This window comes from Pleurodeles waltl, chromosome 1_1 (assembly GCF_031143425.1).
Source record: "Pleurodeles waltl isolate 20211129_DDA chromosome 1_1, aPleWal1.hap1.20221129, whole genome shotgun sequence".
Lineage (NCBI taxonomy): Eukaryota > Metazoa > Chordata > Amphibia > Caudata > Salamandridae > Pleurodeles > Pleurodeles waltl.
The window spans coordinates 267,620,393-267,644,967 of NC_090436.1; the positions used below are offsets into that span (position 1 = coordinate 267,620,393).

Genomic DNA, 24,575 nt, shown 5'->3' on the forward strand with positions numbered 1-24,575 from the left:
CAAGTGGGAGCATATTCAGCCCTTCAGGTCTCCTTACAGGTCTCAAACAGCAGGTGTAATCCTTTGCCGGTTTTTCCACAAGTCTAGAGTGTTCTGAAGAGGGTGCTCAGTGGTGCCATATTTATGGCTGGCACTAGCTTGTGGTTAGGGGTAACTGCTGACCCCTCCCTAACCAGTAGGGGAAAGGTTCCCAGGTGTAACCCGTCCCTGCTTTTGAAGCGGTTCCTGTTTGTCCTACTACAATCTCTCAATCCCCTCTCTGCCTAAAACCAAGATGGCGAAACACTTTCCCTCTTGTGCAGGTCATGCGAGCCCACTTCACAGGGAAATGAGTAATCACCACTCTGTGGTCACTTCTAACCAGTTCTGGGGGATGTTTCCTTCCCACAGTGATTGGAGCCTGCCTGACTGTGGGAAAAAATGAAAGGCCTGTCCCCATATCAGTTAACATTTTCCTGTGAAAGGGGAAGTTTCTTTTAAGTTAAGTAAGTTCCTGGGTACTGCCCATATGGCCCATCCTTCCTGCCACTAGAAAAGAGTAATCTCTCCACACCCAGCCCTTTGTCTCCTGCTCTGGAGCGTAATGCAAATATGCCTACAGAGGCTTTAGGAAGGGAATAATTTTCCTTAATATTTATTTTTAAAAAAAAAATACTTCACTAGTGAATTTGTATTTTAAAACATGTAAGAGTCTATGAATGGAATACCTAGCTCTTTCCTACCCAGAGATAGCAATATTAAATAGAATATTGCATCCAAGTGTTTTCCTATGGAACAGCCAGCTATGCTACAGTAAAAATAGCGTTGGGGCTTTTTCAGTGTAAGGACACTTGCAACATCAAATTCTTATATGTACTAATTTTAAATACCATACATCCTGCATTATGAATAGCATGGCCTACTTTGCGGTGACTATCAATATTTTAAAGGAAGGTTTATTGTGTCAAAAGGGTTTGACAGTTCAAATTGCAGTTTTTTAAACTGCCACTATTAGGCTAAAATGGTAGGTCTGAAGCTATGTGTACACTAACTATAGAGATCTCACAACATGTGCTGCAGTTTACTAGTGATATCTAACTTATAGGCCCTGGACACACTTTGTAACATATACTAGGGACTAATAGTTAAGTTAAATCTAGCAATTGTGAGTATATCCAATTTCTACATGTTTTAGGGATCAGAGAACCAGAAATGGAGACTGATTAGCAGAATCCCAGTGTACAGATTCAAAAAGCAGCATTAGGCCACAAAAATGGAGGTCCACAACAAAAGAGACATTTTCCTACAACTGCCCCAAGAAAAAACAAGGCCTTAACAGGGGTTACAGAGAGCTCACTCTTACAAAAACCCTTATTCTCATCGACTCCCAAAATGTGAAGCACAAAATGCACATACCAAAGATCCCAAATCTTTGGATTCTCCCATGACTGTCCTCTCTGGCAAGTTTATCCTAGCTGCCCTTTTGTGTTTGTACCTAAGAGCATTATTTCAACATATAAGTACAGAATAATAGGTATATGTGTCTTTAGGGCTTCTGCTACCATGAGCTATTTTCTTTCTCAAACATCCATCAGAAAACCTTGATAGTGTATTTTGCATGAAACATATTTGCTTCACATTCATTCAAGAAATAATGCAAGTCAGTCTTCTTATGTAGCAGAATGTATTTCAACTGGAAGTGCAACATCATGTGCCACTTGAAACCAAAAAGAAAGGAACACAATACAACAAAGAGATTATTACAGCACATTCCTTGTATGCGTATGACAACATACAGAGTTGACGTTTTAAGGTCAGCAGTGAACCTTAAAATACATAAGTTAGACAAAGAAGTTGCTAGTCAAGAAAGAAAACGTTTATCTCGATTGTGAACAGAGAGATGAAAAAACATCATTGTTAACAGTGTTCATAAAAACAGCTATTCTGAAAAACATAACTGTGAATAAGCTAATTTTCAAGTAAAGCTAACAAGGGTTTAAAATGTCTATGCACAAAAATAAATTGATTTATTTTGAGGTATTGTGTCCATGTGCACAGGCTGTGCAAATTAAAATACCCTGTTGTTCACATATATACTTTCATTGATGTTTAACAGAAGAGGCACAAAGCTGTCAAAAGGCACAGTGCTCAGAGTGCATAACAATAGTTAAAAAATAATTAAACATAAAAAGGTGATTAACTAAAAAGCTAGCATTGTCCGAAGTAAATCAGACGGGATAGGTCTGTGATAACTGCCTTAAATAGTTAGGTTGATGCCAGAGATGACAAATCTGTATACAGTATTTATAAAGCCATAGAGAAATACTAATTCAAGAAAATTAAAGTAGTTTATTTGTTTGAACCTTTGTTTGTCTGATTATACATAGGTCATGTTAAATGCTGTTTGCCTGGTCGATTCGGAATCTGTGTTTAGCCACATTCTATTGTCTAGCAGATTTACTTACATTTATTTATTAAAAGTGTGGCAAATAAAGGTCTAGGAAGGAAGGGCCCAGACCATACTTTAAGAAACACCACAGACTCCGTACCTGTGGTATTGTGTGGCTGCCTTGAAAATGTGGTAGGTATTAACCTCAAGTGCCTACTTTAAAATGATACTCACAAAGCAGAATATTTTGGGTGAAAGTGTGATGAGAGAATAATACCTTTAAACCCTCAATAATCATCTGAAAACGTTTTCACCACAACTTTCAAAATTATTTTTTACCATCAGGTGTTACTGACAATGTATTACAGATAGTTGACCTTTTAACTTCCATGAATATTTCCCACTATTAAATGAATGTCACTATCCCTACAATCCAACTTTATGTTTGCAAATAATGTGTGACCATCTTGTACAATTTGCCACTGGGGAGACATGACCTTGCACATGTTTCTGAAATTTGTCAAATCATATTGATTTTTTCAGCAAGCTCGCTGATATATGGTTACGAGGAGTCGTAGACCATCCTTTGGAGCCCAGACATCTACCCTCCCTTTTCTTTTCCTTTCATGGACACTCATGAAGTGGCCTAATATTTGCAACTTTTATATTTCCAAATCTGAGAACTTAGGTCTTGTGTGTGGATTTTTCTTTTTAGAACCACTGCAGTCTTCCTTACCATCCTCTTCATCATTCAGAAACATATTGAGGATATTTCTAATATAGCAGGAGACTGGTGTATGTATTTCAGTCTACACCAATGATGGACTTTTTAAAATATTTTTATGTAGATATGTTACATTCTTCTAAAACTGTAACTCTGATAAGCTACTTTTACACAGATAACACTGTCCACAATGTAAAAGTAACTTTCTTATTAACATATGTTACAATGAAAAGCAAGACAAAAAAAACCTGCAATTGGAAAAATTAAACAGTAAAAAAAAAAAAAAATTACATACACAATAATATTGCATGTAAACCTATATCACAATGTAAGAAAAATGTTTAATTGTTCAGAAAATCTAACTGCAAGCCACTGTTTTTGTGACAACTTCAGGACAAAGTAATATCAATAGATATTCCTGACTTCAAATATATACTTATTGTTGATGAGTTTACACTTATTTTAAAAATTGTAATGTTTACATTAGTCTCTGTTTCTATCATATACGTTTATACTTTGATGTGCTGAGTGATCACCTATGTAACTATGGTACTTGAACTTTTTTCTGTCTTTTGATTCTTCTTTGTTACTATTTTGCTTATACCTCTATGTATCATCTGAACTTAGTATTTATATGATGTCATTATTTGTGTAGTTTTGAAAAATTTAATAAAGAAAAAATGAAGACAAAGTTAGAAAACAAAATTAAAATGTCAAGAAAATTATTACATTCTAGGAATACAGGGAATATCAAAATGCTTTTGTGCGCGTTTTGATACCTGTAAGATTGGTTATAAAATCATAGTTTGTCTTTAACTTAGCTTTACAACTATATTGAAAATTACAGATTAAGATGTGGCATCATAATCCTGTGTCTTCTTTAATGCAGAATGATTACCTCAGAATAATTATTGTTGTGAAAATAAATCAGTCTGTTCCCATGCCTCATTATTCTGTTATTGTGACTTGTTTAATGAAAAGAACTGCCAATAATAAAATAATATGACCAATAAACATACAAAATTGGAAATAGAACATGATAAAACCGGGCAAGGAATTATAAAATGAAGAAATGCTAACAACAAATAAGTTGGAGGGAAAAACTCTAGATCAAGCACTGTGCTGATAGTTTCCACCTGGAGTGAGGAGGGACAAAATATAAGCCCACCTGTCAAATCAAAGGAATAATACATGGAACATGAGTTAAGGTAAGAAATAGATAGACCAAGGCAGGGTGGAACCACAGCTAATACCAAATGGCTCTGGCATCAGATTATTTAGTTCCCTTGTTGATAACAATTGATGTCATCCACAGTTTGACTTTAGATAAATCCTACAGCGCCTCTTGAACCTAAATATTTAAGTGGTTTATTCAAATGGACAAAAGGTGCTCTGGCTCACATAAGCTTTGATCAGCTATTGCAAACAATGCCATAAAATGTGTTCTCCAAAACATTTAACAGGCAATGACATCGTACAAAGCTGGATGTATGCACCTTACAATTTTTTATTGAGGGGCATCATTGCTGATTCATTCAAGAAATCTGAAACCAGATTTCTATAAGTAATTTATGATTTTTGTCATAATGAACAATTTTCTTCAAGTGCGAGTAAAAATACAGAAATATCTTCGGTCTTTTCTCATATGCGCTAATGCACGTATAAGAAAATGTGATAACAACTGGGCAGTTCTAACACATTTGAATGACTAGCATGAGTTTTCCCGTATGATGAAATGTTTTTGTGGAATAAGATTTCAGCTTATATGAACTTGTAGATCTATGCACTGTCACTTTCTTCTATTTGTTTAGACTGATGTATTTCCGTGATCCATAAAATGCAATAAAATTGAGCATAGCAATATAAATAAATCACAAGAACCCATGCCCCTAATGTACAAGTCATGCTTCAGTGCACTGTCTATTACTATAAGCATGTGGTAAGATCTGTATTTTGGAAATATTTGCTGAAAGCATCTCCTCTATTGGAGAAACCAATTGATCTACACCCCCAAGAAAGATAGGTATTCTCCTTTCCCACCCAGTAAAGGTGAAGTTACATATGTTTCCAGGGTGGAGACCAACCTACAAGTTGTTTGTAAGTATACAAAAGTGCCCATTTAAGTGTGTACACCACATTTCACATGTTCATTTGCATGAATTCCATCTGACCTGCTCTTACACCTAAGAAAAGAATGATTACAATATGCTAGACAAGCAGGTTCACTGCATATGTAAATCCAGTCTAAAATCAGAAGTGGCCCATGAGACTTCAAGCTTTAGATCGGTTTGTATTGAAGTACAATGCCGCTTGGACAGAAGCTGTCTGTGTGGAAGTACTCTTGTCCCCCTGAAAGATGACCGCATAATGACAGACTTCAGCCCCCGTTGGGATCTCTGCTTCTAAGAGCTTTTTTTTGAGCCTGAAGATCTAATCCCTTGCAGCCCACAGCCAATGTATTATTAAAGCAGTGTGATCACACTCACAGTCTGATATGAATGATAAGTCTACAAAATCAAACACCAGATATGGTCTGTTTTGCCCTCATGGCCAATTGAGATCAGGTCCTGCAAACTCTGGAATAGCGACCTAAAATTTGCAAGGATTAGTTGCCTCTTGAGTTGTGCAGCAAGTTTGTAGCTCTAAGAGTGCTGACTTTTTTAATTATATACACAGGGAATACATTCACACTTTAACTATGTATGTTTTTGGTCTAGCATTTAATATGGGTTACTTTATTGGTCTTAGTGACAAGTCCTAAAAACTAGAGAAAGTAAAACTCAGTATTGCTGCTGTCACGATAATTATTACTAGAAATGTCTCAATTGTTAAAAAATTAGAAGGCAGATTAAGGCTCATTACCACTGAGCATATCTAAGAGCACAACTGTGAATGTGAATGGTTTTCGTCTTTCACGGAATAGCCTTTCTTACCTTTTCAGAAAGTTGCAAATATGGTAGACTGTCAATGTGCTCCATTTTTCCCCTCAGTTTTAAAATAATGTCATACCTTTTACTTTTAGGAAAAAGTCAACATATTCTAGGCACCTGAGTTGTAAAACTACATTTTCTAAATATAATGCATCCTATTCAATAAGGTATTTTCGGGTACTCCTGCAATAGTCTTGCGCACCCCTCTATGCCTTTATGAATTGGACCCTAAACATCTAGAATGAGAATAAAATGGTATTTTCTGGGAATGTTCATAAAGATTCTTTGTACTTTTAGTATTAGGGAGTTAGACATTCAGCTAGCTCAAAATGACATACAGGTGTATGTAAAAGAGTTCTAATTTCTGTACTCATAAACGTGTTTGTGAATTGTCCTCATGGAATGGTACAGGTTGACTAGAATAGCTGCACTATGGGTGTTAAATTAACAAAATGAGAAAATGCTGACAGAAATGTTTACTCACACTTTGGATGCATCATTTATGCACTGGCAAAATAAACTCTACTCATAAAAATTGAAGAGTGCAATTTGCATATGTTTTAGCTGCACTTGCATAACTTACACATAAAAATACTGCCTTAAGGATGTGAGTGTCCTAGGAGTATATAATATTGGGATATTGTGTAACCACACAAAGGAACTCATTCCACAGCATGTAGGAGAATTCAAAAAAGAAGAACAAGGTTCCTCCTTTTTGTTCTGGTAGTAATGTATTTCTGGTTCAATCTTGTTCAAGTAAGGAACTTTACACAAGGTCAATTTAAGAAAACATTTGATGATTGCTATATGTTGTTTTTCTAAAAGGTGTGTCCCTTACCCAAGATGTAATAATGCTCTCAGCATGTGCAGGAGTGAGGAGACCTTTCCCATTTTGTATTTGGTGATGGGCAAATTTCTAGTGAAGGTCTTACAGTAGTCTATGTTAGTAATCTATCCTTTCCTTTTGTTAATCATTTGCATTCGTATGAGATGATAAAATCACTCTTACCTTACACATTAAGCTCAGGAAATATTTATACATTATAAAACAGGAGTCAATTACACATGGACAACAGAACACCTTGTCCATGGAGTAAGTTGCTCAACTTCTTCATTGATGACTTGAAAACATAAGCATCTAACATCTGCATTGGAATGCACATCATGTAGATAGAGACGGGTGTCTCATGCATGCAGATGAAAATATTATCTACACATGACTACATGGCCTTGGACATAATTGATGTGAGAAGCTACAATTTTGTTATGAACATGTCAAGAATGTTGAGTTTGGACAGACAGGTATTACATTTTCAGAAATAAATGCTCTATTACAGTAGAAATATCTTGAGGTATAACAGATATATTCTATAACCAAAAGCAATTGTCAATGGTTCCTAAAACAGAAAGCAGGTTCTGTAGCAGCTACATGTTCTTCTATTGCTTCAGATTTAACTGAGGAGTATACATTCTATCCAGTGCTTCCAAGATCTCATTTGCTGTTGTTTGTTCATGAAGATACTGTGGAGAAAAAATACAGTTTATAAATGATGTTCTGAAAGTTTATGCAAAACATTTGGGAGCCACAAATACACCGAAGGCGAGGGCCTTTAACAAGGGAGAGGGCCTTTAATAGCCTTAGAACACGCCGTAGCGGGCTCTACCGGCTATTAGAACATTCTGCCATTAGAGGGCAAAATGTTCGCCTAAATAAAACAAAGGCTTCACGGAACCAGAGGGGATTAAAATCCCCCCAGGCTCCGTGAGGTTTTTATCACAGATTCTGCTGTGAAAAAAGAAGATTGGAATGTTGGCGCTGCGGGCTTTTACCGGCCAGTAAAAGCCCGGAGCACTCCATTGTTTTCAATGAAGCTGCCAACATTCCAATGCTCTAATACAGATTAAACAAACCCAGCATCTGCTTTCACTCATAAGTAGCCTAATCCATACATTGGCTACATATGTGTTCCCAACAAAAAAAAAACCCTATCATGAACAGACAGCACTGTGAATAGATTCATACTCAATGACAACATACCAAGTAGACCTAGACCCATATCTAAACCCACTAACTAAGTCTACTTTGACATACAGCACAGCACTTAAGAAAATGTATTCATCCATGACTCAGTCTTGACAAAGATAGTGAGCGTCTGGTGCTAGATCATGTTCATCTATTTTTAAGAATGAACTCAAACATACCATTTCACCTTTTTTGCAACTGAAGCCGAAGCCTGGAGCCATGCAAACAGATCAGTGCACTAATAAAAATAGGTAGAACAAATAGCCCTTTGTATGCAGATATGACAGGACCAGCAGCAGAACTAGGCAAGATACCAGACCTACTTCACCTGGGGGACTCATAACGTCTCCCTATAGGTACATGGCAATTATTGTCAAATGGGAAACATATTTAAGGGTCCTAGCAGCAGGTGCTTACAATCAAACTGGATGATTCAAAGTGGAATAAAATCATGACTGCCTAAGGGAATGGACCACAGAATGTGATTTTCCCCAAAGTAGACAATGGAAAATTGTCCTGAAATATGTGAACTATTAGGTGCTAGCCTTGATAAGTGCTTAGTTCTTTATTCAGACAGAGCCATCCAGGCCAGAAGACGGTTTTCACTCATGATAATACTGTCTAAGTGGCATTATATGAGCAAAGCCATCATGATAAGAGGCAACAGAGGAACATAATCCTAGGAATCCTTGAGCAATTTAATTCAAAACTATCATCAGGAGCTGTGAAAAACTTAAGGTAAAGTTGAAAATCTTATCAACTCATTTACATACCAATTTAAAAGCATCAGAGCTCAGATGCCACTTTGCTGTAGTTTCTGCCAAAGCAAAGAGGACGTTATGGCCCTCATTATGACTTTAGCAGATGGAAAAGCCTGCTCGCCGAAGCTGTGCAGTCAGAAAACTGCCAGTGTGGTGACCTGGCCGTGAGGGCTATTATGAGTTTCCTGCTGGGTCGGCGGATGGAAACAGAGTTTCTGCCCACTGGCCCAGAAGGAAACAACCCACAACATTGACGCCGGCTCCTAACAGAGCCAGCGGCAATGTTGCAGTGCATCGGGAGCAGCAGCACCAGTCATGCTTTTCACTGTCTAGCAGACAATGAAAAGAGCGATGGGGCTGGCCCTGGGGACCCCGGTGCCCCTTCTCCATCAGATTTTACATGCTGGTGCAATCGCCATGTAAAAGCCAGTGGAAAGGGGACTTGTAATCCCCAGGACATTGAAACCACCTGCACCGCTAGGCCATCGGCGGGTGAAAAAGTGTTGGTGCCGACGGTCCGATCATGGAGCATTTGCCATGGTCAGAATGTGGAGGCCGGACCCCCGCATTGGCAGCAGTCCGACCGCCACCATGAGTCTGGTGGTCCTAGGCCTACCAGACTCGTAATGAAGGCCTATATGTGCTTTTGCCAAAGCCATAACTTATGCCCAGAGGCTTGTGTTTGCAAAACATGCTTTTGGCAACTCAATGCTAATTTCCCTGACACCCCAGACTTAATTGGTACTGCAAGGCACTGAAAAAATGTGGCCTTCATCCACATCTTTCCCTCAGTCCTCATGCCCCTTGGATCTGGTGAGCACAGTCTATAGAATTTACAGTAGACATTTGGCCCAGAGAGTGCCATCGGCCAAAACCTACTGCTAGCACCTATACCAAGCCTTTGGTTGCTGAGCATAGCTGAAATACATGACCTATTTCCAAACCTCCAACTCCCAAAGCAATTAGTTGTATGCAGTAGACACAGTGTGAAGTCCATGACCAAAGAAAACATCTTCGACCTAGCTTATGCTCATAGAATTGGCCCAAAAGAGATGACTAAGGATGTACAATTTCTCAAAGTTAACTAACTAAGGTTATTTCCAATCTTTATTAGAAAGCGTATCATTTCTTCTGGAAAGCTATTACTGCTAAAACAGTATCAACAGGATATACATAAGGAGCCAAGATTTACTTTATCTCTCAATAATAAATTATCCCATTAAAAACATAAGTTTGAACCTTGCAAACATCTGTAATTACTGTTGATTAAATTGTTGTGCAGCAAAGCAGTATTCTGAAGTATACATCAGGCCACAGCAGCAGGCAGTCCTCAGAGTCCTTCGGCAGGTCCAGAAGGCGAACTGAAGAGTGGCTCTGAGGGTCCTATTTTTATACCTAGTACGTTCTTTGAAGCAAGAGACATTTCTAGAGATTTTACTTTGAAGTGCTGGGAATTTGCAGCCTCTCCTGGACTGGATCCAAATTGACTATTGGCACAATGCAGGAAAAAGCCTAGTGATTTGCAACAGAGGATATGCCTAGCTCTTCCCCCACCCTGCCAGTGATATCCCATTTAGGCACACTTAATCCCTCTAATGTATAGCTGCCTGGGAGGAATAAACAAAAGTCCAACTGCCAACTACACTCAGCAAGTTCCTTTCCTAGATGACATGACAGAGGGCACAAGATAGCAAGGGCAGGAAGATGCAAACTTTCTAAAAGCTGCATTTTCAAAATTGTTTCTTTAAAATCTGACTTTACCATTAAAGAGGATTGTAAATTAAAAAAATTTAGACACCAAACATGAACTTCCTAACTGCGCCTAATCAAAGGTTAGCACTTATTAAATGTAATAAGGCATCCCAACATTATCCTATGAGATGTAGGCCTCACAGTAGTGAAAAACTAATTGAGGAGTTTTTACTACTAGGGTTTGACAAACTTAAAAACACATATCCAACATTTTAATTACAATGCACCTTGCTCTATGGGTTAGCTACGGTTTTCTTAGGGGCGACATATATAATAAAAGATTATTCTGAGGCTTGGCCAAAGTCATTTTGAAAAGTCGAATTGGCATTTTAAAACTGCATTCAGGCTGCAATGGCAGTCCTGGAATATACGTTCTAAGGACCCAATTAGGTAGGTGGCCCAATAGGTGTTGCAGGCCCACTAGTAGCACTTAATGTATAGGTCCTAGGGATAAGACACTACTTTACTAGGGATTTATAAGTAAAGTATGTAAGGAAATGCCTCCTTGGCATGGTTGCCCCCTGACTTTTTGCCTTTGCTGATGCTATGTTTACAATTGAAAGTGTGCTGAGGCCTGCTAACCAGGCCCCAGCACCAGTGTTCTTTCCCTAACCTGTACTTTTGTATCCACAATTGGCAGACCCTGGCATCCAGATAAGTCCCTTGTAACTGGTGCTTCTAGTACCAAGGGCCCTGATGCCAAGGAAGGTCTCTAAGGGCTGCAGCATGTCTTATGCCACCCTGGAGACCTCTCACTCAGCACAGACACACTGCTTGCCAGCTTGTGTGTGCTAGTGAGGACAAAACGAGTAAGTCGACATGGCACTCCCCTCAGGGTGCCATGCCAGCCTCTCACTGCCTATGCAGTATAGGTAAGACACCCCTCTAGCAGGCCTTACAGCCCTGAGGCAGGGTGCACTATACCATAGGTGAGGGTACCAGTGCATGAGCATGGTACCCCTACAGTGTCTAAACAAAACCTTAGACATTGTAAGTGCAGGGTAGCCATAAGAGTATATGGTCTGGGAGTTTGTCCAACACGAACTCCACAGCACCATAATGGCTACACTGAAAACTGGGAAGCTTGGTATCAAACTTCTCAGCACAATAAATGCACACTGATGCCAGTGTACATTTTATTGTAAAATACACCCCAGAGGGCACCTTAGAGGTGCCCCCTGAAACTTAACCGACTATCTGTGTAGGCTGACTAGTTTTAGCAGCCTGCCACAAACCGAGACATGTTGCTGGCCCCATGGGGAGAGTGCCTTTGTCACTCTGAGGCCAGTAACAAAGCCTGCACTGGGTGGAGATGCTAACACCTCCCCCAGGCAGGAATTGTCACACCTGGCGGTGAGCCTCAAAGGCTCACCTCCTTTGTGCCAACCCAGCAGGACACTCCAGCTAGTGGAGTTGCCCGCCCCCTCCGGCCAGGCCCCACTTTTGGCGGCAAGGCCGGAGAAGATAATGAGAAAAACAAGGAGGAGTCACTGGCCAGTCAGGACAGCCCCTAAGGTGTCCTGAGCTGAGGTGACTCTGACTTTTAGAAATCCTCCATCTTGCAGATGGAGGATTCCCCCAATAGGGTTAGGATTGTGACCCCCTCCCCTTGGGAGGAGGCACAAAGAGGGTGTACCCACCCTCAGGGCTAGTAGCCATTGGCTACTAACCCCCCAGACCTAAACACGCCCTTAAATTTAGTATTTAAGGGCTACCCTGAACCCTAGAAAATCAGATTCCTGCAACTACAAGAAGAAGGACTGCCCAGCTGAAAACCCCTGCAGCGGAAGACCAGAAGACGACAACTGCCTTGGCTCCAGAAACTCACCGGCCTGTCTCCTGCCTTCCAAAGATCCTGCTCCAGCGACGCCTTCCAAAGGGACCAGCGACCTCGACATCCTCTGAGGACTGCCCCTGCTTCGAAAAGACAAGAAACTCCCGAGGACAGCGGACCTGCTCCAAGAAAAGCTGCAACTTTGTTTCCAGCAGCTTTAAAGAACCCTGCAAGCTCCCCGCAAGAAGCGTGAGACTTGCAACACTGCACCCGGCGACCCCGACTCGGCTGGTGGCGATCCAACACCTCAGGAGGGACCCCAGGACTACTCTGATACTGTGAGTACCAAAACCTGTCCCCCCTGAGCCCCCACAGCGCCGCCTGCAGAGGGAATCCCGAGGCTTCCCCTGACCGCGACTCTTTGAACCTAAAGTCCCGACGCCTGGGAGAGACCCTGCACCCGCAGCCCCCAGGACCTGAAGGACCGGACTTTCACTGGAGAAGTGACCCCCAGGAGTCCCTCTCCCTTGCCCAAGTGGAGGTTTCCCCGAGGAACCCCCCCCTTGCCTGCCTGCAGCGCTGAAGAGATCCCGAGATCTCTCATAGACTAACATTGCGAACCCGACGCTTGTTTCTACACTGCACCCGGCCGCCCCCGCGCCGCTGAGGGTGAAATTTCTGTGTGGACTTGTGTCCCCCCCGGTGCCCTACAAAACCCCCCTGGTCTGCCCTCCGAAGACGCGGGTACTTACCTGCAAGCAGACCGGAACCGGGGCACCCCCTTCTCTCCATTCTAGCCTATGCGTTTTGGGCACCACTTTGAACTCTGCACCTGACCGGCCCTGAGCTGCTGGTGTGGTGACTTTGGGGTTGCTCTGAACCCCCAACGGTGGGCTACCTTGGACCAAGAACTAAGCCCTGTAAGTGTCTTACTTACCTGGTTAACCTAACAAATACTTACCTCCCCTAGGAACTGTGAAAATTGCACTAAGTGTCCACTTTTAAAACAGCTATTTGTGAATAACTTGAAAAGTATACATGCAATTTTGATGATTTGAAGTTCCTAAAGTACTTACCTGCAATACCTTTCGAATGAGATATTACATGTAGAATTTGAACCTGTGGTTCTTAAAATAAACTAAGAAAAGATATTTTTCTATATAAAAACCTATTGGCTGGATTTGTCTCTGAGTGTGTGTACCTCATTTATTGTCTATGTGTATGTACAACAAATGCTTAACACTACTCCTTGGATAAGCCTACTGCTCGACCACACTACCACAAAATAGAGCATTAGTATTATCTCTTTTTGCCACTATCTTACCTCTAAGGGGAACCCTTGGACTCTGTGCATGCTATTCCTTACTTTGAAATAGCACATACAGAGCCAACTTCCTACAAAGTACATATGCCAATTAGGTGTAGGCAAATTTAACATGTTTGACTGAGTAAGCACAAGCATGTTAGCATTGGTTAACAGTAGTAAAGTGCACAGAGGCCTAAAGCCAGAAAAACAAATTCAGAAAAAAAGGATAGTGAAAGCAAAATGTTTGGGTGAAGGCTACCCTGAGGCTTACAGATCTAACAACCAGTGTATTAGGCTGCGATGAGGGCATTTGCAATGCATTTTCTATTCTAGAAAGCCAATCAATTGACTGTACCAATGGAATGGGTTTTTAAAGTAGAACTCATACATCTAGACTTAGAACAGAAATAAGAGAAATGTGTTTTAAAAGTTGGAAATAAATGTGTTAATGATGTCTGTCAAGACATATTGCTATGTACTGTTGGCATGTTTTTCTCTTGGATGTGGTATAAAGGATTCAGAGGACCCAAAGAAAAGTCACTGGAATATGTTAACAAACGACGATAACAAAGAAGTAATGTTTCACACATCTTACCATTTGTTAGCATACTACATAATTAAACCTTTCTCTGCCTGGTGGTATCACTTTCTACACCATTTGTATCTTCAGATTTACTGTAAGTCAAACAAAAATATATTTAAAAAATGAATTGAAGTACATTTGCTGTGACATATTAGGAGAAAAAAGATATTAAAGAAAAATGCATACATACAGATGTACACTTTGTTCGGCTTCTTTTTCGTCCTCTCCTGTGATAAAACAATGCAGGATAAAATGAATATGGTGCATATGTAAACATATCACACAGGCCATATGTAACGTGTTAAGTTGAACCAGTACTAACATCTTAAAAGAAAGAACACAAAACAATATAAAATCAATTTATGCCATAACAATTAAAACATGGACGCTTACATATAAAAAAATCGAGCGCAATTCCCTTTGGCTTAAAACAACCTGGACACAGATTATAAAATGCTATTCTATGTGCATCAACAATTTGATTTAGTTTGATCTAGTCTAGTTGCTAAGTTGTAAATATAATGCAAATGTGAAACAAATGTCCAACAAAGCACTATAAGACAAATTTCCATTGGGTTAGAGCAGTCAATAGAACTCACGAAATGTACCAGCCAACAAACTCGTGCCTATATAAAGTTACCTAATAGAGATCTACTAGTTAACTTCTTAGGGCAAATATACCCATTGGAAAAAAAGGCAATGCACCATTTTGGCTCCATGTTAACAGCTACAGGATAGAAATAAAACTGGGCACAAACCTGCTGCGCAGAATTTACCTGTCAAAGACAGCAATTTGTCTGAATGATTACAATTTCAGTGACAGCCCGGATTAAAATTAACTGGGGTATGGGCCAATAGGAAATCAACACCGATACGTGCATTTGGTAAATAACAGGCGCCAAGTTACAAATCTGCAGTAATAAACTGTCAATTCCCTGTTTAGGTCTGTAAGATTTTCCAGGTCATCCATAAGGCCGCTTGTTCCTTTGATGTAGGATACAAACAAACAGAGCTCCATTTTACTTGGGACATATTTATCAAGCGACAAACAGTACCTCCTTGGCCTGAGAGTGGTAAAAGCTTTTTGCCCACTTCCTTCTTCTCTGCTGATAGCAGATCTTGTGACCTTCCAAGCAGCATATTTGTAAAAAGTCACTGCCTGGTAAATTTCCATATGACCTGTTCTAACCATAATAAAAGTGCTGCTCTTCAGCACTCACATTAAATGTTAAAAATAGTGGACATAGGTAGTATCTTCGGATTTTCAATGGGATTTCTCACAGCAGCATAAAATGCATGACTGTTTATGGGCCACCTAGTGTGCAGTGACACATTTCAGATTTACCTCCAAGAGCTTAATCGCATGCTTTGGTGAAGGCCTGCACCTGTACAATTCCTAATCTAAACATGAAATGCAAAGCCCTTTTCTCAGGAGGAAATAGCAAGTCAGGGTTCATGTTTTACTTTTGGGTGGTTGGAAGAAGATTACTTTTCCTGGCTTCGTACTTCGTTTATTTTTTTTACCATTTCGAAGGTTGCCTTATTCAGCTGTTATGTGTTATTTCTTTGCTCTATGCAACCAATGTAAATGAGAATGTGCGTCACATGCGTATACCAAGGTAAGCTATTGTGATTTTTGCATTGTCGCAAGCCCTGCAGGACCTCTCTATAGGTGGCAATGGCTGGATTAGACCACACTTGTACCGAGTATCTTAAAGGACAGTATGCTAGGAGATCTCCCAGTGTGGTCAACTCCAGCTCTGCTCTTAGTGTCATCATTGGGGTATGAGGACCTAGATTTAATATACGTCACAGAAAGCCTTTTCCAGCATTTGTAGAACCTGAACTTTCATAAAGCCCCATATTTCAGCACTGTAAAAGCAGGCCACCCATGCTTTTATCTTACAAGCAGTCAATGCTGGTTATTAGTCTCTTGCCACATGTGTTTGCAAAATGTATTAATGGGCCAGAATGTTGTGTCAGAGTTGTTTTTGACTTTACCAAATGAGATTTACAATGTGGACAATCATCCATTCATATGCCTAAGTAGCCATATGTTTTGAAGCACTCAGTTGGTTTTCTGTAACTCCTAAACATCAACTGCAGCTCTAATTTAGGATTACTGATCATATACTGCAGTTGTCCGCTTCAGTTCCGTACAGTATAACTAAATTTTTACCAAAAGTCTATTTGTATTGACTCTTCAGTGCACAATAATATTACTGCATCAGCTGCGAACAGCAAGATCAGAATATGCTCTTTTTCCAGCTTTGAAACGTGAAGACCAAGATTGCTGAGAGACTGCCCAATTCCACTGATGGTAAACGTTAAATAACTGAAGCAAGAACTTAGCTCTGCCTAATGCCAATGTTTATTTCAAACTTCTCTCTGCATTCTCCTTTTGCACCAAATTTTACTCTGCAGTTATTGCCACAATGCAGGTCCTTTAGAAGGCTCAGATAGTTACTCTGGAAAGCTCCTTCCTCTATAATTCTCCAAAGGGCTGAGCAGTTTACAGAAATGAATGCTGTTTTTAGGTCTGTGAAAACCAAGAAAGGAGAGGAGTTTTGCAAGGCTACATAGTTCATGCAGATCATATATTGCATGAGGACCTGGTCTATTGTACTTTGGCCTTTTGAAACCCAGCCTGAAGATTGGATAGAATATGGTTCTCTTTCATCCATGTTTCTAGTTGCAACAGGAACAACCTTCCAAAGATTTCCCCAACACTGTCTAATAGAGAAATTGGCTGATTTTTGGAGGGGTCATCTCTCCTCCTTTTCTTGTGAATTGCCACTCTTATGGAGGACTTGCATGATTCTGGAACCAAGACAAAAGTAATTACAGCGTTGAATAATGATGTTAAGGGTCTGATCCACAGTTCCTGGTTGTTTTTAAACACATTAACTGGAATTTTATCTGGTCTGATGCTTTGCCAGATTAATGACTGAGTGGCTTCAGATATTTCCAGCTGGTTAAAGACATCTCCTGCATGTTCCAACTGTGTAGTACAGGTTCTGCTAAATACTTGCTCGTTTGGCTCTTCCAACTGATCCGTCTTCATGTCATTTAATTCAATAGATTTTTGGTACAACTAGGTGAAGTGCTCGTGCCTCTTCACATCCCCAGCGTTTAATTTCCCAGCACTTTTTTACATTTTTATGGCTGATTGCTACCTAGAAAGCCTTCCATACCTGGATGTTATGGTTTCTTTTATTGTATCTGATGAAGTGTTTTTAAGATCTTCTTGTTTCCTGCAGTTTAAATTCACCCCCTTAGTATTATTCTTGTTTCTCAGCGCCTCCATGAGGACTTTCTTCAGCTTGTAACATTTCACATCATAAAATTCATGATAAGAAGGAGCATGTTTTGTTGTTCCATGTATGCCTTTAGGGGTCCTCAGCACTTCATTGATGACTACGAGCAGCCGCTCAAAGGATTCAATCAGAGTGACCAGGATCTCCTTCTTGAACAGGGCCTCACAGAGGGCATTCACTGGGATTTAAAGAGTAATCTAATATTTTCCCATGGGGCAAGCTCTGAATACGTTTTTTTCCTGTTTACATTCAGAGGCAGTTTATAGTGTTCTAATGACTGAGGCTGCGGTCATATTTGGGCAGAGGCCTTAGTTATATCAAGGACAAGATGGAGAGGGTCATGGTCACTTTGTTTTCTCTTCCACCCTCATGTCAGCATTCAGGTGCAAAGCTTCTATATTCTTTATCATATAAATCAATAATGATGTGTACTTACCTTTTTGGAGGTGAAACTACTCCAGTGTTACATGGCTGGAAGCTGTGACCACTGACATTTTTTTTAGCACAGCAAACAGCTCAGAGAAAGACAATTCTGGTTATCTTGCCCGTCTTGGGTGTGACCGTTCTGGCAACATTCAGACCTTGTACAGGTCTTCTTGAGGTGGAAAATGTGACTATATCCAACTTTTTCCAAGAGTTGCACCCCCCCCACCCTATTCAGTTATGTAGTCCACTAGCTTCTCAGGGTAGGCTTCCAGGTGCCAGGTCTTTATCCAGCAGGTTTTCTAAAGGGTGTGGTGCTCTGTAGTTAGTTAGGACATCTTGCAAACATGATTCCTTCTGTTTTTGATATCCCTAAAGCAGGCAAACAGGAGAACAATCACTTGACTCTTAGAGAATGGTTCCAGTCCCTAGGTGCCAGCTGGATTCAGAAGTCCTTTAGCGAGTCCTCTTCTTCCAGCAAGTCATTAGTCTTCTTAAAGCAGGACCTTCTTCAGATGAGTGCTCTCCGGTATGTTTTAAGGAGTCCATATTTATTGTGTGCACTATCTAGTGATTGGAATTCTGCCACCCAGACCTTCCTATTTTCTATCAGCTTCCACCTCCTTTTGCAGTGCTTGCTCTTTGCCTTATTATATAATTAGCCGCCAGCAGCTTTCTCAAGATGGCAGAAACCAGTAGCTACTAGGCAGGCTCCTTAGCCACACCTCTATTTAAATGAGCTCTTCTCTGGTTCTTTCTTCTACTGTGACAGGACCCAGGCTATCAAGGATGATCCTGGGAATTAATAGGTGAAGCCTTACCTGGAATTTGTAAGTCAAAGGAGGTAGTGCTAAAGTTGCCTTTTGTTATGCCAACCATTCCTGCCCACTCCGAGATAGCTAATCACAGCTAAGTGGTTAGCAGTGAATATCCATTTGCTCTTCCTAGGTTCAGAAGTAGGCAACTAATCTAAGCCAGAGTTGTTAATCTCCCAGCTAACAGTGGATATTCTAGGTATGTATGTGTGATGAGTGGAAGAAAGGGTTTTAAGCCAAATCTGGTTTGGGCAGCATAAATAAAGCACATTTATACAAAGGTAGGAAAAAAAGCAGATTTCATTAAGAAAAGACATTTCAGGCATTTTCCTAGCATTCATCCCAACAGATATAAGAAATAATGATTTTCATTCCATCTAGGCCAGGAAAAATCTAGCAAACCCTACATAGTAAAACAGCTTTTGGGTTTTACTTCACTGTGACAGCACACCAATATGTGTTGTGTACTCTTTTTATATACAGGGAGTGCAGAATTATTAGGCAAATGAGTATTTTGACCACATCATCCTCTTTATGCATGTTGTCTTACTCCAAGCTGTATAGGCTCGAAAGTCTACTACCAATTAAGCATATTAGGTGATGTGCATCTCTGTAATGAGAAGGGGTGTGGTCTAATGACATCAACACCCTATATCAGGTGTGCATAATTATTAGGCAACTTCCTTTCCTTTGGCAAAATGGGTCAAAAGAAGGACTTGACAGGCTCAGAAAAGTCAAAAATAGTGAGATATCTTGCAGAGGGATGCAGCACTCTTAAAATTGCAAAGCTTCTGAAGCGTGATCATCGAACAATCAAGCGTTTCATTCAAAATAGTCAACAGGGTCGCAAGAAGCGTGTGGAAAAACCAAGGCGCAAAATAACTGCCCATGAACTGAGAAAAGTCAAGCGTGCAGCTGCCACGATGCCACTTGCCACCAATTTGGCCATATTTCAGAGCTGCAACATCACTGGAGTGCCCAAAAGCACAAGGTGTGCAATACTCAGAGACATGGCCAAGGTAAGAAAGGCTGAAAGACGACCACCACTGAACAAGACACACAAGCTGAAACGTCAAGACTGGGCCAAGAAATATCTCAAGACTGATTTTTCTAAGGTTTTATGGACTGATGAAATGAGAGTGAGTCTTGATGGGCCAGATGGATGGGCCCGTGGCTGGATTGGTAAAGGGCAGAGAGCTCCAGTCCGACTCAGACGCCAGCAAGGTGGAGGTGGAGTACTGGTTTGGGCTGGTATCATCAAAGATGAGCTTGTGGGGCCTTTTCGGGTTGAGGATGGAGTCAAGCTCAACTCCCAGTCCTACTGCCAGTTCCTGGAAGACACCTTCTTCAAGCAGTGGTACAGGAAGAAGTCTGCATCCTTCAAGAAAAACATGATTTTCATGCAGGACAATGCTCCATCACACGCGTCCAAGTACTCCACAGCGTGGCTGGCAAGAAAGGGTATAAAAGAAGGAAATCTAATGACATGGCCTCCTTGTTCACCTGATCTGAACCCCATTGAGAACCTGTGGTCCATCATCAAATGTGAGATTTACAAGGAGGGAAAACAGTACACCTCTCTGAACAGTGTCTGGGAGGCTGTGGTTGCTGCTGCACGCAATGTTGATGGTGAACAGATCAAAACACTGACAGAATCCATGGATGGCAGGCTTTTGAGTGTCCTTGCAAAGAAAGGTGGCTATATTGGTCACTGATTTGTTTTTGTTTTGTTTTTGAATGTCAGAAATATATATTTGTGAATGTTGAGATGTTATATTGGTTTCACTGGTAATGATAAATAATTGAAATGGGTATATATTTTTTTGTGTTAAGTTGCCTAATAATTATGCACAGTGATAGTCACCTGCACACACAGATATCCCCCTAACATAGCTAAAACTAAAAACAAACTAAAAACTACTTCCAAAAATATTCAGTTTTGATATTAATGAGTTTTTTGGGTTCATTGAGAACATGGTTGTTGTTCAATAATAAAATTAATCCTCAAAAATACAACTTGCCTAATAATTCTGCACTCCCTGTATAGGCATCTAGCTCTGAGGGCTCACAACACACACTTTAGGAGTCAGTAATAGTAGGTTTTTCCTACATGGCAAACGCAATTTACCCCCCCATGTATCACTCCAGTTTAAATGCACTGCAGTGATTCATGGCAGTATATATTTTTTGTTATATATGTGGATGGTGTAAATGCACACTAGTGCCACAGATGACATTTAGCTTCTATGCTATAAGTGCATTTTTTTACGCCATCTGCAATGGTCTCACAGGTCAGCTGAATAGATTCCGAAAATGAAAACAATTTTACCACTACCATTTGAGGGATAGAGTACATGCACTACAGCCCTGATTAGTAGCATCACTGAGCACAGCGTACTAATGTCAGCAAAAATAGTTTCCAGAAAAAAAGCAAACAATCGGAGGTAACCATGCAAAAAAAAAAAAAAAAGCAAATTTCCTACACTAAGGGCCTGATTACAACTTTGGAGGAGGTGTTAATCCGTCCCAAATGTGACGGATATACCACCAGCCGTATTACGAGTTCCATAGGATATAATGGACTCGTAATACGGCTGGTGGTATATCCGCCACTTTACCGTCACTTTTGGGACGGATTAACACCTCCTCCAAAGTTGTAATCAGGCCCTAAACATAAAATCTGAAATGACCATGAAAAGCTAAGATGACCAGGAAGTTTGGCTTCCTTGGGCACTACTGGACCAATCACAGGTCTAGCATTAGATTTGTGATGTATGCAATCTTATACCTGGGTTCACTTTGTAGATGCCTAGCAAGTATATTACATTCCTGTGCAATTATATACAGATTACACGAGATTCTGAGCACAAGTCAATGTATGGTATGTTGTTAAAAGGGTAATTTACACCTTACTTAACCTTACATGTATGTACTTAAAGCATTTTCAATTATTTTTTATCTTTTTCCTGTAACACAAATTTAGAATGCATCTCAATATCATAAAGCACACTGAATGATCATATCTACCATAAATGGTCACTTAAGTGTGGGAACGGTCACTTAAGCATGGTAAGTGCATTCCAAGATCTTTATGAATGCCTTACACGTTACTTTTTTTAGGACAGAGAGAGAGAGAGAGAGAGAGAGAGAGAGAGAGAGAGGGAGAGAGTGTGTGTGTGTGTGGGGAGCTGAAAGGAGTCTTAATTTCCACACACAGGTAAGAGAACAAGCTTCTCAAATTCACAGAATAATCTTGGACTGTAATACTCACTCCGTGCTCAATCTCCACTTATGCACTACTCATAGATTTGCCCATTTCAATATTCATATGAATACGTCCATTTGGAGTGCAATTTTTCTGAACTAGAAAACTGGTTGAGTACTCCTAAATTAAGCTTGCAGGCATACATGTGCTAATAGTTTTGAGAACCAAAGCTTTAATGTTTAGTCCCTTACTTAAGGTGAAGAGAATGAGTGAAGTGGCCATTAACGCTATTAAAAGATATTGACAATGCCACGGCATTAAACATATTTTTGGAAGGCAGATTATGTTGTGTGACATGGTGCCAGAGATACAGTGGCAGCACTATCACAGTTGAATTGGCAGCCCGAATGCCCCCCATGTTTGGACGCATGAATGTTGAGTGCCACAAAGATTTTGAATTCATTTATTTGGATAGAAATGTTGGCCTGTGTTTGGGTGGTGGAGCAATTTAGGTCAATTAGTGAGGCAGGTTATTTTGTGAGGCAAACCCTTTATGCTAAACACAGTTCACTTCTATTTTCCTAGTGGAGAAAAGATACACAAAACAAAGACTGCTTGTCTAGGTTAGCCATAAAACTAGGAGTGCAATTTCAAAGTGGAATATAAACCTGGTTACAAATTTCTTCTGCTGACTGCATGTGAAACATGTTGAAGGTGATAACACTGAAGAAAATGAGGATTGTTTAATTTATTTTGTGGGTGTTGAAGTAGATAGCCTAGATGCTATGGAGTACTGTACATGAGTGACAATTGATTAAGAAAGGTCTATGGTGTTGGTTTTAGTGGTGTATTGTTGAGCAAGTGTAGAGTGGGACTCAGACTGCAGAACTACTGAAAGATGACTGGCAAGTTATCGACAGCATTGGTTTATTGAAAGAGGGGAAATTCATCCCGTCCGTCCGGAAGAAAATTATGATCACCTTGTCATGACAATGATAAAGAAGAGATTATGTACTGATATTTGGTGACCTACCCGAGATGGCTATGTTAAAAATTTGGCTCTGGACTGTTGTCTAACTAGTATGAGTTACAGGAATATGGTTACTAGATTAATCTAAATTGCCATGGATTTTGTCAAGCCATTTCAGGTTACATATTTTTTTTTTAACTTTTCAATGGACGTTTTGCAATCGGAGTATGTATCAGACATAGGATTTTAAGGCAAAGTGGAATCCGTCACAAAAATGCATTGAATCACTGACAGGTGAACACCCCCGCTGACATTTAACATGGTCAGAAGTGGTGTGAATGCTTTGTAAAGATTAAGATGTTGCAGGCATAATGTAAAGTCACTAATCATGAGAATAGAAATTTGTTTTATGAGATTCTGCAAAGTAGGAACTTTTTCATTATCTGTGAATGCTGGCTGGACGTACAAGTAGAAAGAAGGAAGGAAAAGTATAGGGCAGGATGGTGAAGAGAAACCCAATGTCCAGACAATTGATCTCTGAAGTAGTTATGATAAAATGGAGCAAAGGCCAAAAACGTCAGAGGGGAAGACTGACTGTGCATTATGGATCCTAGTGCAGTGAAGAAAACCTCTGTTTGTGGGACTGTAAAAGGGAATGCTATACAAATGATTGGTGATCAGCGATGGACTGCTTAGTGGCTACCCAAAGCGGTGGAATGTTTTGTGGCGAGCCAAATTATGTGCAGATAAATACATGGTGGATGTCCATTGTCTGGTGATGTTGATGGCATTTAGGTACACAGTGCTAATGTGGATCTAAATGTAGGATATTCTGTATCAGTATAAAAGAATAACAAAAAAAGAATAACATTTAAATAGTGAAACTTCTTACCCGAGCGTGCCTGCTTCTTTTTATTGTGCATTTCGTAAACTAAGATGATGGCTACTAATATTATGACTTCTGCTACAATCACAAGAAACGGTTTGAGGGGCACCATGTAACTGAGAACATTAAGATTGATTTTTCCTTGGCTTTTTCCAACTAGGAAAACTGCTTCGCATGAGTAGAGTCCACTGTCATTCCCAGAAAGTTCCTTAATATGGAGTTTGCTTTCATTGGCATGTTTTCTGGTGATTTCATACTTGGAAGACATCAGAGAGTCATTGAGGGCAACCTGAAGGGTAAAACAAGAGGTCATCATGAATATAAAACAATAATTCCAAAGGCAGTGTTCTCAGCTCTTGTACAATTATCAAGCAAACCACCAACTCAGCACACATCAAATCAAAACGTATTCAGCTAAAGAAAAGAACACATCCTTAAAAATATACAGAATGAAATTAAAGTTAAACTATTCTCATACATTGTTTATAAGATCAAACAATGCAGATCGTTTATTTTGCTCTTATCACCATTGCACAGCAGATACAGTTAACCACTGCAGCACATATAAAGAAACCAATCAACTGTTGCAAGAAGACTAGGACCCCTATGTTGTCTAATACTAGTAGCATGCAGAATTGGTACCAAAAACTGTTTCCGTGCAGAAGAATAAAGCTGATAAAAGAACAAAGTGCATAGTGCTTTGGGAAGAGACATTATCACATGAGCAATTTGGAAGTG

At 40.1% G+C, this 24,575-nt stretch overlaps 1 protein-coding gene across 1 annotated transcript in view; it reads right to left on the reverse strand.

Moving 5' to 3' along the window:
* Positions 1–1,646: 1,646 nt before the first annotated feature.
* The window catches only part of EMB (embigin), a 180,766-nt gene continuing 157,837 nt past the window's right edge, over positions 1,647–24,575 (reverse strand). The window contains exons 7-10 of the mRNA XM_069221598.1: positions 23,844–24,126; positions 14,412–14,448; positions 14,234–14,313; positions 1,647–7,543 (exon numbers count right to left, since the gene is read on the reverse strand). Of these exons, the coding sequence (XP_069077699.1) occupies positions 14,256–14,313; positions 14,412–14,448; positions 23,844–24,126 (378 nt within the window). The 3' untranslated portion in view covers positions 1,647–7,543; positions 14,234–14,255. The remainder of the gene's footprint in view (positions 7,544–14,233; positions 14,314–14,411; positions 14,449–23,843; positions 24,127–24,575) is intronic.